The sequence below is a fragment of the Diabrotica undecimpunctata genome, chromosome 9 (genome assembly GCF_040954645.1).
Source record: "Diabrotica undecimpunctata isolate CICGRU chromosome 9, icDiaUnde3, whole genome shotgun sequence".
In the NCBI taxonomy this organism is placed as follows: Eukaryota; Metazoa; Arthropoda; class Insecta; order Coleoptera; family Chrysomelidae; genus Diabrotica; species Diabrotica undecimpunctata.
This window is the reverse complement of record NC_092811.1, coordinates 7,208,925-7,225,647: the sequence shown is the minus strand read 5'-3', so window position 1 is coordinate 7,225,647 and position 16,723 is coordinate 7,208,925. Positions and strand designations below refer to the sequence as shown.

The window sequence follows — 16,723 nt, the reverse complement described above, 5'->3', positions numbered from 1 at the left end:
ATGCATCATTCCAATACAATGGTTAATGGAAAGCCAGAGATTATAAATTTTTACAACGAGACAAAAGGTGGGGTGGATTCACTGGATAAGAAATGTGCATGCTATAAAACTGGCAGAAGAACTCATAGATGGCCTCAAGTAATATGGTTTCGCATTTTGGACATTGCAGGATTAAATGCTAACGTAATTTTTAATGGAGTTCAGCAAAATCAAATAATGGAAAGAAGATTGTTTCTAACCACTTCAGGTCAAGAACTTATTAAGGCCCATTTAACTCGTAGAGCTCAGCAAACTTGTTTACCGAGAGAAATTCGTAGTGCCATTTTTAAAGTTTCCGGACTTCAGGAACCAATGCCTGCCGCAAATCCAGAGCCACAACGACGAAAAAAGAGGGGAAGGTGTAAAATATGTCCATATTCCAAAAACCAAAAGAAAGAAAGCTCATCGTGCGATAAATGTCGAGATTTTATTTGCAAAAATCATTCCCGCATACAGACGTTATGCATAAGCTGTGTTGAAAATTAAGGTAAAATCATGCTTGTCATTTTTGAGATACGAAATCTAAATCGATTTTTTTTATTTTAGGTAGGAGCTATGATACCTAGATTTCACCATTGGATATAAAAAAACTGCACATTGTTATTATTTTTCTTATAATTCGAGAAAGTGCATAGCTATGTTAATTTGACTGAATACAAAAGTTTTTTTTAAATAAAGTTATATCTAATTAACCAAATTCGTTTATTTTTATATAAATGTAAAAGTAGCTGTAAACAAAATAATTTAAAATAAAACAAGTTAAAAAAAGAATACTTTTTGATACAAAAAACAATGGGGGGTCAAATTTGTTACCATTTTTGGCCATGGTAGTTAAGGGTTAACCTCAAATTTCTCTACAGACAAACTTTTTGTAAAATTTATACCGAATAGATGAAAGACGGTTTAAAAGAGATTATTAATTTAATGCCTCAGTTAATTTCTTAATTATAATAGATGCTTTTTAGATTCTTATTTAATCAATAAAATTACTCAAATAGTAAATTTTTTAGAAAAAGTTTCTTATATAAAAGTGTATTTGTCATTGCCTTTGTTCGATAAAACAAGAGAAGAAAAATTCTATTTGTGTTCGGACAATTGATTCTTCGTATTTTTCACAGAGACATGCATCAGGACCATTGCCACGGTTTCTCGGGCTTGTGCGACGCTATGAAACCGACAAATGGGACCGAACTGCTGAAATATCTCCGAAAAGTGGATTTCAGAGGTAAGTTTTTAAATTGTTTGATTTAACACAGTTTCGCAATTGCTTAAATCGAAAATGAAAAATGCTATTGAGAATTTATTATTTGAACTTTTGTTTAAATTCGATAAAAATGTTAAACATTTATTTTTATTGGTGCACCAAACAGCGATATATATGAAATATTTGACTGTGAGAAATTCAGAAATATTGATGGTTTCTATTTATCAACAAATTCAAGATCTCGTTCAACAATACAAGAGTAAAATATGCGTTAGACAAAAGTAAAATATGGCAAACGTCGGGTATTGATGGATTAAATTCTTCTTCTTCTTCTTGTGCCACTCCTATCGGAGATTGGAAATCATCAAGGCTATCCTGACCTAAAGAGTTCATTAGTGGTACAGCCAAACCACTCTCTCAAATTACGCAGCTATGACATTCTTCTACGGCCTGGATTTCGTTTTCCTTCTATTTTTCCTTGCATTATATTTTGAAGTAATGCGTATTTATGTCCTCTCATCAGGTGACCCAAATATTCGAGTTTTCTTCGTTTGATCGTTGACAAAATTTCTGGTCTCTTCCTATCCTTCGCATTACTTCAAAATTTGCAACTCTTTCAACCCAACTTAGTTTCAGCATTCAACGGTAGCACCACATCTCGAAACTCTCAATATTTTTTATATTGTTCTGTTTGAGAGTTCCGGCCTCTACACTGTATAATAGCGTGTTAAATACGTAGCCCCTTAGCATTCTTAATCGGAGAGGGGTGCTTATATCTCTGTTGCAGAAGAATTTCCTCATCTTTATGAAAGTGGCCCTGGCAATTTCGATACGTCTTTTTATTTCATTGTTTTGGTCTCCAGTTTCGTTTATTGAAGTACCCAAGTATTTGTAACTTGATACTTTTTCAATTTGAATGCCGTTTATACTAATATGTGTTGGTTGTGTCATGTTCTTACTGAAAACCATATACTTAGTTTTTTTGATATTGATACTTATGCCATAATTGTTGCAGGCAATATTTATATTTATAAGTAAGCGTTGTAATTCTTCTACTGTTCTTGAAACTAGTACAGTGTCGTCTGCGTATCGAATATTATTTACAACCTCTCCATTGATTAAGATTCCTTTGTTTGCTTGCAAAAGGGTTTCCTGGCAGATGCTTTCACTATAAATCATCTAGGCATCTTTGTGTAAGAACATTCAAACCGAAGAGAGCTTCTCGAGTACCTAATCCCTTTCTGAACCCCATCTGTGTATCACTAATATCTGAATCCAACTTTTGATAAACTCGGTTGTGGATGACTTTTAGAAATATCTTTAGTAGATGGCTCATTAAAAATATTGTTCGATGTTCTCAACATTCTTTTGCATTGGATTTCTTTGGCAGTGTAACGAATGTAGACAACAGCCACTCTTGAGATATAATACCAGTTTTGTATATTGTGTTAAATAAGTGCAATATTACACCTATTGAGTCAAGAGCTTTAGCAATTCAGTAGGAAACTTATCAGGTCCATTTGCTTTTCCAGTTTTGGAATTTCTAAGTACCGCTTCTACTTCACATTTTAGGATTTCAGGTCCCGTTTTACCATTTACCTGAACAATGTTATTTCTGTTGTCCTCAAACAATTCTCTTATGTATTCACTCCATCTATTAATTTTTTCTGTTAAATCTATAATAATCTTTCCGTCTTTGTTCTTAAGCAAACTTATTTGATGTCTTCTTTGAATTCCTGTAATTTCTTTTACTTTTTTATGTGCATTAAATGTGTCATATTTTCTTTCATAGTTTTCCATTTCTACACATTGTTCTTCAATCCATAATTCTTTGGCCTTCTTTATTCTTTGCTTTATGTTCTGGATTAAATGTTGAAGTAAAACCTAAAGAAATATTATGGGCAGTCATTATTCATTGCCTAGTAACTGGTAATATCCCTAACACCTAAATGAAAGTCAATGTTATTGTTATTTTATTATAAGTGAAAAACCATGAAATCAGTCGAAGTGCATCTGTCCCATACCGCTTATATCCCTTATCATAAAAATCAATGAATGATCTACAACTTTGCCTATTAACTTCAATATGGTTCACCTTTGATTCCAAAATAGGAAATAGGCAGTTTTTGCCGAGAAAAAATTATAACTTTCATTATTGTAGATAAACTTCTGCATCGTATTGCTTTCATAGACTTCCACTTATAATACAGTTAATATTACGCTTTTAGTATAAAATGTACACCTCATCACGAAAGAGCTCAGCCACTAGAAGCTTTCTAGAGAATTGTATGTGTTTTTTTTTTAAGTTCCAAGATTGGAGTAAGTAAGTGGTGAATAAAGAAAAACCACCTACTATACAGTGTACTAGCTTTAAATATTTTTAACTACTGCCGTAATATTACACGAAATTTATTTACGTCAATGTCAGAGTCATGGCCTTTCAGAGTAACACGTTTGAAAAAACTACAGTGACTTTTACTATAGCCTTAAAGGGGGTTGAACTAGGGCAAGAACAAACTTTACAAAGCTCTTAGTATGTGCCTTTTACCTCCGCATCAAAAATACATCTAGGAGGCTACACAACTCTTGGAGAGAAATGCTGTCGGAACACTGACACTATCCTAAATACTTGGGACGTTATCTTGAATAGAAAATTGACATTTAAACAACACTTTATCAACACCAAAATGGAAGTCTGTAGTTGAATTTAGTTCCTTCGTAAAATTTTACACTCGAACTGGGGTTTAACACCAAAAATACTGAGGACAATTGTACTGGCCATTTTTATTTTATGTTGGCGAGTATGATTCTTCAGTCTGGTTCAATTCCGCTCAAGCCAAACAAGTCAATGCGACGTAGCATGTAATGAAATGTTTAGGCTCATAAAAGGGTGCCTAAAATCCATTATACGCCGTAACTTGTTTGTGTTTATTGTTAAAATCGACTGAATTTGATCATAACTTAAATTTGGTTGTATAAAAATAAAATAAGCTAATTTTTCTGTAAGAAATAACCAATATGTTTTTAGTTCATGTCGTGTATACTGTCCAACATTTTGATCCATTCAATCAGTATCACCCATTTTTTTGTTATACTCTGCAAGTACTGCCAATAACGTCTAACATTTGTTATTGGATTAATGCCATATCTATTTGAAGCAATGCAAACTTCGGAATTATCGACCCACTTAACTACTAGTACAGCATCCGTCTTACTAATAGGACTTTCATAGTACCCCTTTTCCTTTTTTTTTGAATATCTTTTTTGGCTAAAAAAGACAGCTCCTAGGTAAACGGTTCTCCCTTATAGTCCCCGGGCCTTCATATTCTTTCAACCGTAAACAAGACAATAAACTGAAGGTAGTAAACAAATTGTCAAAGTAAAATAAGAATGGAAAAGATTTCAGATTATCTGGTAGTTCTTCTATCATTTTCTTCAGTATTGCTGCCGCCTTTCCAAAGTTTCTTTCTATGTCAATATCAGGAGTTACAGATTTTCCTTGATATATCTCGAAATCAATTAAATAGTCCATCACTGTTGTTAAATTTTTTTACATGCGAAAAATCATGTCATTTTTTCGCTGTATTATTAACTATCCTTCTACCACAACTTTACACTCGTTACCTTAGTCCAACCCTTGATAACCCTTCCTATTTCAGTTCAACCTCCAGTCCTTTAGAAATACAGACAGTTTTAAAATAGCAAGAAGAAATACTCTCTCTTGATTGTTGACTGTCGCTAGGGACAGTCGTTCGCTCTTTCATCTGCTGAGTCTCGCTAGGCAGACGTATAATCTCTCTTGCCTGTTATCTATCGATGAGAACGGACGCTCTTTCTCTTCTGTTGACTGTCGTTTGCTGACAGGGGTGTTCTCTCTACTGTTGACTGCCGCTAATTATCTTTCTTCTGCTTTAATTACGCGAAAAATACCGCAAATGTGTGGTCTGTCAATACCGCGAGTGTGTGGAGCAAAAATATTGGTAAGACTTTGCATAAACTTAATTTGCTATAATCTGTATAACCTTTTACCACATATCCTAATTTATTTGAACCAACCCTATGTAATACAGTCCCCATTAACTGAAATTATATTCATAATTTCACATATGTACACCCTTTTTGTACAACTGTGTTTAGGCACCAGACTTTATAACCAAATCGTATGGGTTTGGCTCTTAAAATTTGCTTGCAGCTATGTTTACCGTAGTATTTGGCCACACTTTTGTCGGAAGACCATACTTTTTTTAGGAACGAAATACTTTCTGAATCTATCCTTCACTTTATTTATAAATGACTGTATTTTCCAGAGCTTATCACCCTTATCAATATTTGCGTTAGAACTCAAGTGAATAAGTCTCAAAATTTGCTCAAATCTCATAGCATTATATACAAGTTCGTTTGTAGTGTCAAGACTTTGCTCCTAATACATACGCTTACTGGGAAGATTATTATAACCACTAAGAATCAATATAGCACTAAACATTTCGTTTCCTCTAACGAGACTCCTGGGTCGGGTAGGTTCTTGAAAGTAGCATATTGGTTTGTTTTCTGTACCAGGAATAAAATGATTTCTTTATCTATGTATTTTTCAAATATATCAACAACTGGAAATTTTTTCTTATTATATGTAAAATCTTCCGAAACCCAATCCCGCGATTCAGAAACTTTTGGATATATCATATGAGCATGTGTAATATCGATATCATCTGCCAAAGAAATGTTACCTTGTGTCGATTCTAAATGGTGAATAAGAATCTTTTTTCCTGGTATAATTCCATCAGCAGTTCTAACTTCTGAATCGCAACTAGCTGACGTTTGCTCAAATTGTCGAAATCTCCGCCCTCATCTTCATCTCCGGAATCCTCATCCGTCGGAGTAGGCGAATTCGGTGGCACTATATACTTTGCCTCTATAGAGTCATTTATTTCGTTGTATTCTCCAAAGGCTATATCAATAGCTTCTTGAATGATCAGGCATCTTTGAAGAACTGCAGCAAGGTATCTGAAATAAAAAAAACAACTTAATAGGTGTATACTTCATTTTTAAATTTCAAATTTTTAAATTTTAAAGTTCTATAAACACTCTGTATACTAATACTTTAAAAAATGTTACCAAACATACCATACAATGAAAACCAAAGATTATATTATATTGGTACAAAATAACTGGAGAATATGCCTAGCGTTACAAATATTTAACAGTAAATTTCCTTACCGAACAGCTTTTTTTATTTAAAAAAATATCAAATCTTTTTTACACAAAAAATATGTATTTATATTTTCTTATACTATTTGTTTTCTAATATGAACTTTATTAAACAAAATAAGATTTATATACTTACTCTTTATCAACGAAGTCCATTATTTGAAGCTTTATTTCTTTCGTTATATTTTATCCAGGCACAGATTCAAAACAAAGTTCTCATAAAATCGCACATTTACAACGATGTAAACACTAGCACCTTTTGACAAGAACTGGCCTGTTTGCAATTGAAAATTTGAGACGTAGGCGATAGAGGATCTATTTAGATGGCACCACTTTGCTGTGACATAATCGTAGCGCTAGAAACTAATGGGTTAAAAACGCAATCTGGCAGAAGAAACACCTAAGACAAGACACAAAAACAAGAATCTATAAAGCAACAATTAGACCTCTTCTTCTTCTTCTTCTAATGGCGCTACAACCCTTTGTGTGTCTTGGCATGCTTAACAATGTTCTTCCATTCTGCCCTGTTATACTTTCCTTCGCCACTGCCTGATGTTCATGGTTTTACACCAATTACACCCATAGTAACAAAAACGGTGGAGACAAGACAAGACACGACCACTAGAAACAACAGAGATGAAAAGACAATGAGAATATCAGGGAAAAGTCTGTTTGATAGGGAGACAAACATAAAAATAGCATGCACTATAGAAGATATAAATGGAAACAGGAGTGGAACGAACACATTAGTAGAATGGCAGAGTATTGGAAGATCAATAAAAAAGATGGTGCAATAAATTAAACAATTTAAGAGGCTAATATTATATAATAAACTGACTTTAAAGCCTACATACAAGATGGAAGAAGAAGAAAAAGAACCAATTTTTTGTAAGTTTTGTAAATATTTGCAAAAAATTGCTCCAAAAATTGCTCCAATCAAGCATTTTTTGGTCTAACAATAATTAATAAAATATATTTTGATTAAAATTTATATCCCTTTCAAATGGTAAGGTTATTTTATCATTTACGTTTACGATAAAAGCACAGATCGGCGCTATATAACTTTTGTTTCTTGAGCTTTTTTCTAGCCATTGTTAAAATTTCTCGCCAATCCATCCCATTCAAAAAATTGAGTGACTGTACTATAAACAAAAGATAAAATTTACCGTTTTTTTTTTTCGTAAAATATTTCAATTAGACTCTTATTAGAAAATCACGTAGCTTCGATCCGTTTCTTGCAGTTCTCTTCGAAACTGAGCTTAATTTGAAATCCCCGAAACAAATTTCTATTTTAAAAGTAAAAATTTTTCTTTGTCGGATATCTCCAATGATTAAAATATGTCCCAAAGGAAATCGCCTTCTTAACTGTTCCGATAATATTTAACGGTAGATATTTTTGATTAGATGTCCGCGTTCGGGAGGAGATGGAAAAAGTTTACCTTTAAAATCAGCTTTTTTACGAATATTGGCTCGCAGAGCCTATAAATTTTTATTTTGAATATTTTATCGTATAAAATTTTTACGAGAGCTTGATTTAGGAACCGAGTTGAAACAAACCGTTTTCCGATAAACTAGTTAAGATGTTATATGACGCTGTCGAGGCGTTTAAGCATCTTATTGGGAATCTTTTAAAATACTTTTGACTGAATTGATCAGATTTTAACTTTTTTTTATAAAAAATTATTTACTGCCAGATATTTACCAACAGTAATAAAGCTAAAGGCGTAATGTATGAAGAATAATTCTTAATTTTATCCTTTTTGGTAACTCCACTTATCGATCCGGTATGTTAGCGGACAGTGGAGGAGCAGAAGCTTACTTCTGATATACAACCCTCCCACACGCTAGCCTTGATTCTGTCTCAACTCTTGTACTAGAGAAAAATCATGTCATTACTCCATTCCTACCCAATAATTACTCAATATTTTACCAATTTCCCAAATCAATTCACCAAACCGCCTGGCAAGCGTAGTGTTTAAATGCCAAAACTCCCTCAGCATGAACAGACTTTCAAGAAAATGGACTTTAATCATCGGTAGCTCACTTGTTTCCAACAAAGGTTGTAACGAATATTTTGACTACCACAGAGGATACTACTAGATATAAGGTGTTGAAAGTTGGGGACAGAAATTATTGGGTGGAGATAAAGCAAGCAAAACAAATCGAAACTTATGCGAACGGCGCTCAGGGTTTAGTTGGAGAGCTGGAGTCATGGATAAGTGAATGAAACAATGGAATTGGATTGGGGCAACTACAAAAAAAAAACAAAGGGGTACTTACATGAATTTCCTGGACAAATGGACAAATAAAAAAAACAAGAAGCCCTCTAGCTATTTAAAATGGGACGCCGCTTCGGGGAAACTTCCTTCTGGATGAAAGAAAAGGTTCTTTCGTCCTAAAAAATACAAAAGAGAGGTAAGGAGACTTTTCGAAAATAAATAAACAAAATGGTTTAGGGAAAAAATTAAACATTTATTACCATTTCACTACAAACAGTTACAAAGTAAATAGTAAAAAATACCATATTAATAGTCACAAAGGTAAATACAAAAATAACAAAGAAACACTGACTATGTCCTATCCGCTTTCAAACTCTTAGAAGTTGGAGATACTACAAATATTACAATTGTTACTGGGCTATAAATTGTAGCAGAAATAAATCATTATAAATAATGAAATATCTTTAAGTGAAGCTAAAGATTGACCTTTTTCTAGAAACAAAACAAACTAATGTCAAAAAATAAAACTAACTGTCAGATGTCAATACTTGAATTTTAAAACTAAGATTAATTATGACAGCTATGGCCACGCCCTAATACATATAATTTTAATTATTACAAATTATTTTTATTGATAAAAATATTTATTCCTCCTTTAAAAGTTTAAAACAAAAAAAGTTACCTTGATTTCACTAAAATGCACTTGAGTTACTAGACTTACTAAAATTTCTGGAGGTAGGAACTGGACTGGGAATCCCTAACACACGAACAAGAAAACTGCATCTATAGTCTGGAACGACGACCAGGGACAAAAAAAAGTGAGGTTCAAGTGGCACTAAACACAAACCTTGGACTTGGCTTCTAAAAAAAAATAGAACACGTGTGTATTTTCCAAATTTATTCTAATCGCCGTGTTACAAATATCTCATACGAGAGACGGCTTACAAGCAAAAAAAAACAGTGATTACTCTGATCTGAAGTGACACATTACTTGGATCTCTTTTTCTTCGACAACTTTGCCGGTTTCTTGACCGACTCAATTAAACATGACTGTTTCAATCGCCCATCTTTTCAAACCTCTAACTTGAGTTCATTCGACCTTGATGCTACCGGCCGGCTTCCTCCTCTCGCGTCCCCACTAACCCGTCCATACCAAGGAACCACCCAAAATTCTTGTTAAACCGCTTCACATCGCATCGTAAATGACATTGAATCAAACAACTTTTAAAATTGTAGAACTAAAACGTAATATATTAATTATTTAACTTCCAGCGGTAACTGGAATTTCGCATTTTTTCTTGTACATCACAATGTAAACAGAGAATGGGGAATATTTATACTCGGGCCAGGGACGTACTAGAAAATTTTTATACCTTAAATATTAAATAGAATTTTCTGCATGCTACAACGTAGCGGTAGGATTTGTGTGCGAAAAATTCCCGAGTTACAGGAGGTTACCAACAACGACAAACGCTGCACATAATTACATATAATCTAAAAAACTTATACAAAAATTAGATAATGACGGAATTGGAGAAGGAACTCCAACATGTCAAATAGCATATTATGGGAATTAGCTGTCAAAAGAAGAGGCAAAATTCAAGCAACATATTTCACTATAAAGGGGAAACTCAATCGACAACCTAAGGAATAGGTTTATTATTTATTACCCAACAAATTACAGAAAACATATCGAGCATTGCGACTGCATTTCCGCAAGAATCTATTTATATAAAAAGCTGTGATGGCAAGTCACACCGTTTGTCCAGTAAACTAACGACGCATCTAGGAAAGAAATCTGAACTACCACCATTTGACATTTCAATCATATTTTGGTCTTAAAACGATACGTTTAATTAATAATACAATTAATATTAATTACATATTAATATAATTAATAAACAACATTTCTAAGGTACAATTAAATACAAAATAATTTAATTGACATAGAATCTGGCAGTTCTGTGTATTGTTAAGCAAGAGCTGTGATCAAATAATAAAACCATATGTCATTTTGTACGTACTTCCCCTATATTTAATGTAAAACACTAAGGGCCGGTTGTTCGAAGGCTAATCAAAACTTGATTGTAATCAAATATTTAATTACAAGCAAATACGTCAGAGCAGCTGTCAAAATTATTAAAAATTGCTTATTATTATTGATTTGTAAATAAAAACATGAAATTAACATCAGAAAGAGTTTAAAAAAAAATATATATATTCATGAAGCGGCAAATGAAGCACTGGGAAAAGTTGAAAATCGGAAAAAAGGAAAACCTGAATGGTTGTCAACGGAACTAGAAGAGAAAGTTCTCAAGAAAAAACAAGCATATCACATATGGCTTCAATCCAAAGATCCTCAAGACAGAGAAATATACGCTAAATGGAATAGAAAAGTTAAAAAAGACGTGGATAAGGCGAAAAATATAAACTGGGAGGCTAAGTGTGATGAACTGGACAGATTTATGGGTGGAACAAAAGTGGCACAAGCTTGGAAAACATTAAAGCAGTTTAGGAAAAATGAGAAAAATGAAGACAACATTTCTCTCATAAAGTTAAATGAATGGAAAGAATATTATACGAAACTGCTGAAAGAGGATAGACTAGAGTACAGATGCTAAAAGATAAGGGAAGTAATAGATAACAGAGACGAAAGACAGGAAATCCCTTTAATAACATTATCTGAATTGACGGAAACCTTAAAAGAGGTTAAAAACGGAAAAGCCGCAGGGGCTGGAGACATTCCCATAGAGCTGGTTAAATATGGGCCGACTGCACTTTTAGAATTAATAGTAGACCTTTTCAATAAATGTATGTGTGGAGACCAGGAAATTCCTAAAGATTGGAATAAATCTTATATAAGCTCCATATATAAGAGAGGGAATAAAAGAGACTGTTCCAATTATAGAGGTATTAGTGTGACGAGCTCTGTGGGCCGGCAGAATATTAAAGAAGAGGGTTGAAAGACAGATACAAGATATTGAAGAACAAAGCGGCTTTCGTACCGGGAGATACTGCCTTGATAATATATTTATCCTACGACAAATAATTGAAAAGCTTGTCGAAAGAAGTAGAGAGACCCATTTGGTATTTATAGACCTTGAGAAAGCATATGATAGTGTCCCGTTAAAGAAAATGTTTGAGGTCCTCGAAAGGTCCGGATTGGATTCGACGTATATCCGAGCGATATATAAATTGTACGAAAATGCAGTTAGTTGTGTAAAAATTGGAACCAGAACCTCAAATGAATTTAAAGTCACTAAAGGCCTAAAGCAAGGATGCTGTTTGTCACCGACACTCTTTAAAATATACGTCCAAGAAGCATTGGGCATCGAAGTGGGACAAGAAACTCTGTATACATTGTTGTTTGCAGATGATCAGGTGGTGGTTGCAACCGATGAGGAAGATATAAATTATATGAATCGAAAATTATTTGAGGAATATGCCAAATGGGGGCTTACTGTAAACATAAGCAAAACAGAATATTTAAAAATTGGAGGAAATACCACAGATCTGAGGCTTGAAAACGCAGTCATAAAAGGCTGCAACCAGTATAAATATCTAGGAAGCATCATATCAACAGATGGTAGAGTTAAGATAGATGTACAAAACCGAATAACCCAAGGGAAAAAATGCATCCGAATACTGAATCCATTACTGTGGTCTAATAAAATAAAGATGCATACCAAACTTCGCGTATACAGAGCAATTGTAGAACCAATTACCACATATGGTGCCGAATGTTGGACGATGACAAAGAATGAACGAGATAAAGTAGACGTTGTGGAAATGGATTATCTTAGAAGGTCATGTCGAGTATCGAGAATGGAAAGAATCAGGAACGAGGAAATACGAAACCGTACAGGAATTAGAGATACTCTTTCAGATAGAATACAAGGAAGGCAATTACAATGGTATGGTCACGTGATGAGAATGGAGGAGGAGCGGTGGCCAAAGAAAGCCTTAATGTATGTTCCGCCAGAAAGAAGGAAAAGGGGAAGACCACCAAATTCCTGGAGAAGAGAAATTACAAAAACAATGCAATCTAGAGGATTAGAAGAGGGAGATTGGAGAGATAGGAAAAGATGGAGGCTGAAATGCGGGAAGCGGCAATCGCCGTAGGACCCCCGTTATATGATGATGAAGAGTTTAATTATGGTTTATTTTAAATTAAAACGCAAAATAATAAAATTGAATAAAACAAATCAGCCAACATAACCTCAAAATGATAATTTGATTTTAATTAAATATTTGATTACAACCAAGTTTTGATTAGCGTTCGAACAACCGACCCTAAGATAATTTTACCAAAAGATAATAATAGCAAAGAGAACAAATAAAAGAAAAAAGGTAGATTAAGGCAAACACTCTGTATTCACAGGAAAAAAAAGAAAAATTTTGTCCTATTTTTGTTTAAATTTTAAAACATAGCAGAAAATGAACAGATCAAAGAAAAACCCCTAAAAAAAATCAATAATCGAGAATTGTAAAACAAAAAAGTAAACTAAACAATAAGATTATTGTGCTCTTACTTCTAAAACGCCTGTCTGGAAATTGGTTGACATAAGTGATTAAGCGTTGTTTCTCTTTACAACTAATATTGAACTTTTCCTCTTTGCTCTCAACTTTAAAGTTCGCCACTTGAGACTTTGCCCAAAGGATATATTTCAATCATTCTTAACCACGAAAGTTATCTACCGAAACGAATTAGAGTTGGGTTATTTGTAACGGTAGACAAAAACGCCAACACCAAAAGTGGGATCTATTAAATGCCCAATAACTGTCCGAAATGGTTAGACCTTAATTCCTCTGGAGTACAGAGGCGTGCTAATCAGATAGAAAATAAAGTTAGGATTAGAATTTATATTTTTATAATAATAAAATTTAGATACGGCAACATCGAAGAAATATACGACCAGATAAAGGCGAGTATAAAACAAGGAGCATTCGAAGCCCTTGGAGAAAAAGAACATATAACAAATAAACAGCACTATTATTAAATAAATGAACTAACAAAAAGAATAATCGACTTCAAACAACGATGAAGTTTATAAAGAATATAGAGAAAAAGATAAAGAAGTGAAAAAATAAATAACACAACAAAAGAATGAAGAATGGGAAAGAACCAGCTTAAATATTGAAACATACATAGGAGGTACAAGAACTTCGGAGTTATGGAAAGTACTGAGAAAATTGAAAAAAAAACTCAAAAGAAAAAATTAAATTGGAAAATATACAGGACAAAGAATGGAAGGACGATTACAAGGAACTATTAACAGAACAAAGATCACAATTCATTGGAAAAGAAAACAGGCGAAGACGAAGCAGACCCTGAGATATCATTTCACTTAATATCTCCTAAAAGTAACTCATTAAATTCAATAATATTCTATTCTATTAACATCTCAAATTCAAAGTAATGACTCTAAATAATCATCATCTTTAACTAGCCTCTAATGCCCACTACTGAACATAGGCCTCTCGCATGCTTTTCCACTTAGTCCGATTTTGCGCCATCTGAATAGTTCTAAATGAATTTTGTTATTTCCTAAAAATCGGGCAGCACTGTTTTGTGATTTTATATTTTAAATTATTATAAAATTTTAAAAATATAAACATTAAACCTTTGATTTAATGTTTCACACAGTTTTATTTTGCATGTGTTAGTAGTAAATAATTGTTAGTTTATAGACAGACAGACATTATTCCGGGTATTCTACTCTTTACCTATGCAGACGCGATTAATACATGTTTAACATAATCGTTTTTATGGCGAAATGTCGAAACAGTTTGATCGACCATTAACATAAGAGTACAAGTGTAACATGGTCTATCGGCGCAAATATTTTACAAAATTTTGATAAATATTGGAAACGGTAAACTGCATCCAAATACACAATGCTTTAAAGTTCTAGATAATCTCTGCAATTTTGTCGAGACCAAACATGAATTACTTGTAACTGTCTTTCCGGCTATACTGAATAATTATTTGAATCATAATTGACTCAGTGAGCGCGAAATTTTGGCGGCGAAAGCTATTGAAGCTAAGATTAATACTATTTCGTAATATTAACCTCACCAGGCTTCTGGGTTAAACTGCGTCGATTATTACTGCGCCGGGCTTTTAACATCATCTCTTATGTCTTCTTCAGAGCTCTCAAGGTCTCAGTCTCCCGAGCCTCTGGGCACTACAACACTAATCACTAATCGATGCACTACTGCTACTGGGAACAGCGGACGATTCATTTATATCATCGATTGTGACGTAATTTGGATGTAGGTAGGCGTGGGGGTTGGCACAAATATTTCTGACGACAGGATTTTGATTGGATTAAGTGAAGCGGACGATATTTTCTTTATGAGAGGTCTCCAAGTCGAAGATAACCGTATGCCGTCATCTCTTTTATTTAGACAATTTGGCCTTTTTTCAATTTCTATGGCTTCTTGGATAATTCTTGGAGAATTTCCGTCCGATACGAAAAAATATAAAAAAACTTTCGTCTTAAAATCACCAATTTTATTAAAAAAATGATTTCAAAGCAAAAAAAGTATTTTTTTTTTAAATTTGATTAAAAATTGTTATAAATAAAAATTTAAAAAATAGCCATCCGCCTAATGTAACAAGAAAAAAATTGAATAGTCCTGTACAAACACCACTGTAATCTTTCGTTATAAAAATATAGTAGCACGAATTTTCAGATCGAGTATACATATATAATTGTTAATATCTTACAAAGCCATCCATCTAGCTCGACAACGCATTTCACACTTTCGGTTCAGATTTACCGCCGCGTGGATATTTATACCTTCTCCGCCCCGGCTCATGCACCAATGCTGACACATTTTTCATCAGCGTTTTATCTTTTGTTGGCAGTGCCACGCAACTATTAAATTCCCTTTCCTGCTTCTCCCAACACTTTTCACCATGCCCATTATTTTTCTTGTTTGATTGCCCAAGCTGGTCATTTGTGCTGTTACTTTTAGAGAACTGTGTAGACGGGAGAGTGTAATGTAATTTTAAGCGTTGGGGATTTATTTTTAATTTCTGTAAAAGTATAGATATTATTTCGATATTACGTTTACACGGTAAATAAAATAAGACTAATAACAAAATAATATAAACAAAGCTTAAAAGGTTCTTTATGCTTTGAAAGTGGTTTATAAACAACTGAATTGTAATGTATATTTTACCGCCTTTAATAAATATGAAGTATAGACTAAATTTTGTGTAAAGAACAAACATTCAACAGACCTAATAGTAAAAACATATTGATTTAAGTGTGAATTTGAGATAATGTGCTGACAAAATGTTAAATCCTAAGAAAACAAAATTATGTTTTTATGTATATTCATTATACTTAATACTCTTGGGTAAAATACCTCATATCATATATGTCTTTAGACACAGTTAATAATTTTCATTGAAGTTTAAACTATAAAGAATGTTTACAATCATTGCTCAATATTAAATGGATAAATCCATAGCAATATTATAAAAGAATATAGGTCCCTAGGTAATTTCCTAAAATTATATCTGATACTGGTGGTTCCCCCTAAAATAGGACACTGTAAGCACTCCACATTTTCACTACAGACACAGCTGACGATACTTTCAACGATTTTCAACTTTAGCGATTCAACGCGCCTAATTCTCTAGTGCCGCGCGCAGCGGACCGATCATGTTTGAGTGGGAGAGAGACGCAAGGCATTCGCCGGTCCGGCGGGCCTCTCTCTCGTTCGGTGACTCACTGTAACAGACGTGAGCGGGCGTTACACTTTTTCTTAAATGACTCCGAGCCACAACCTAATTTAAGACGTTGTCACGTCAAAAACTAATATACTACTTTATTTAAAAAATACCAAACAATACCAAACAATATCAGGATTAATAATTTTGCCAACAAATTGCATAAACTGAGAGTGTAAGGAATCTTCAACTAAAATTCTATTTTTCTATAATTTATTTAAACCTGATACATATTTTACAATGTTTTTAGAAGAACGATTTTTCAAAACAATTTCTGAAAATTCTATTTAGCTTTTCTCGGATATTGTG

At 33.4% G+C, this 16,723-nt stretch overlaps 1 protein-coding gene across 1 annotated transcript in view; it reads left to right on the top strand.

The window, feature by feature from the left end:
• mtt (mangetout) overlaps positions 1-16,723 on the top strand; it is a 750,264-nt gene that overhangs the window by 496,961 nt on the left and 236,580 nt on the right. Inside the window, exon 7 of the mRNA XM_072543415.1 lies at positions 1,158-1,264. Coding sequence (XP_072399516.1) covers positions 1,158-1,264 — 107 coding nt within the window. The remainder of the gene's footprint in view (positions 1-1,157; positions 1,265-16,723) is intronic.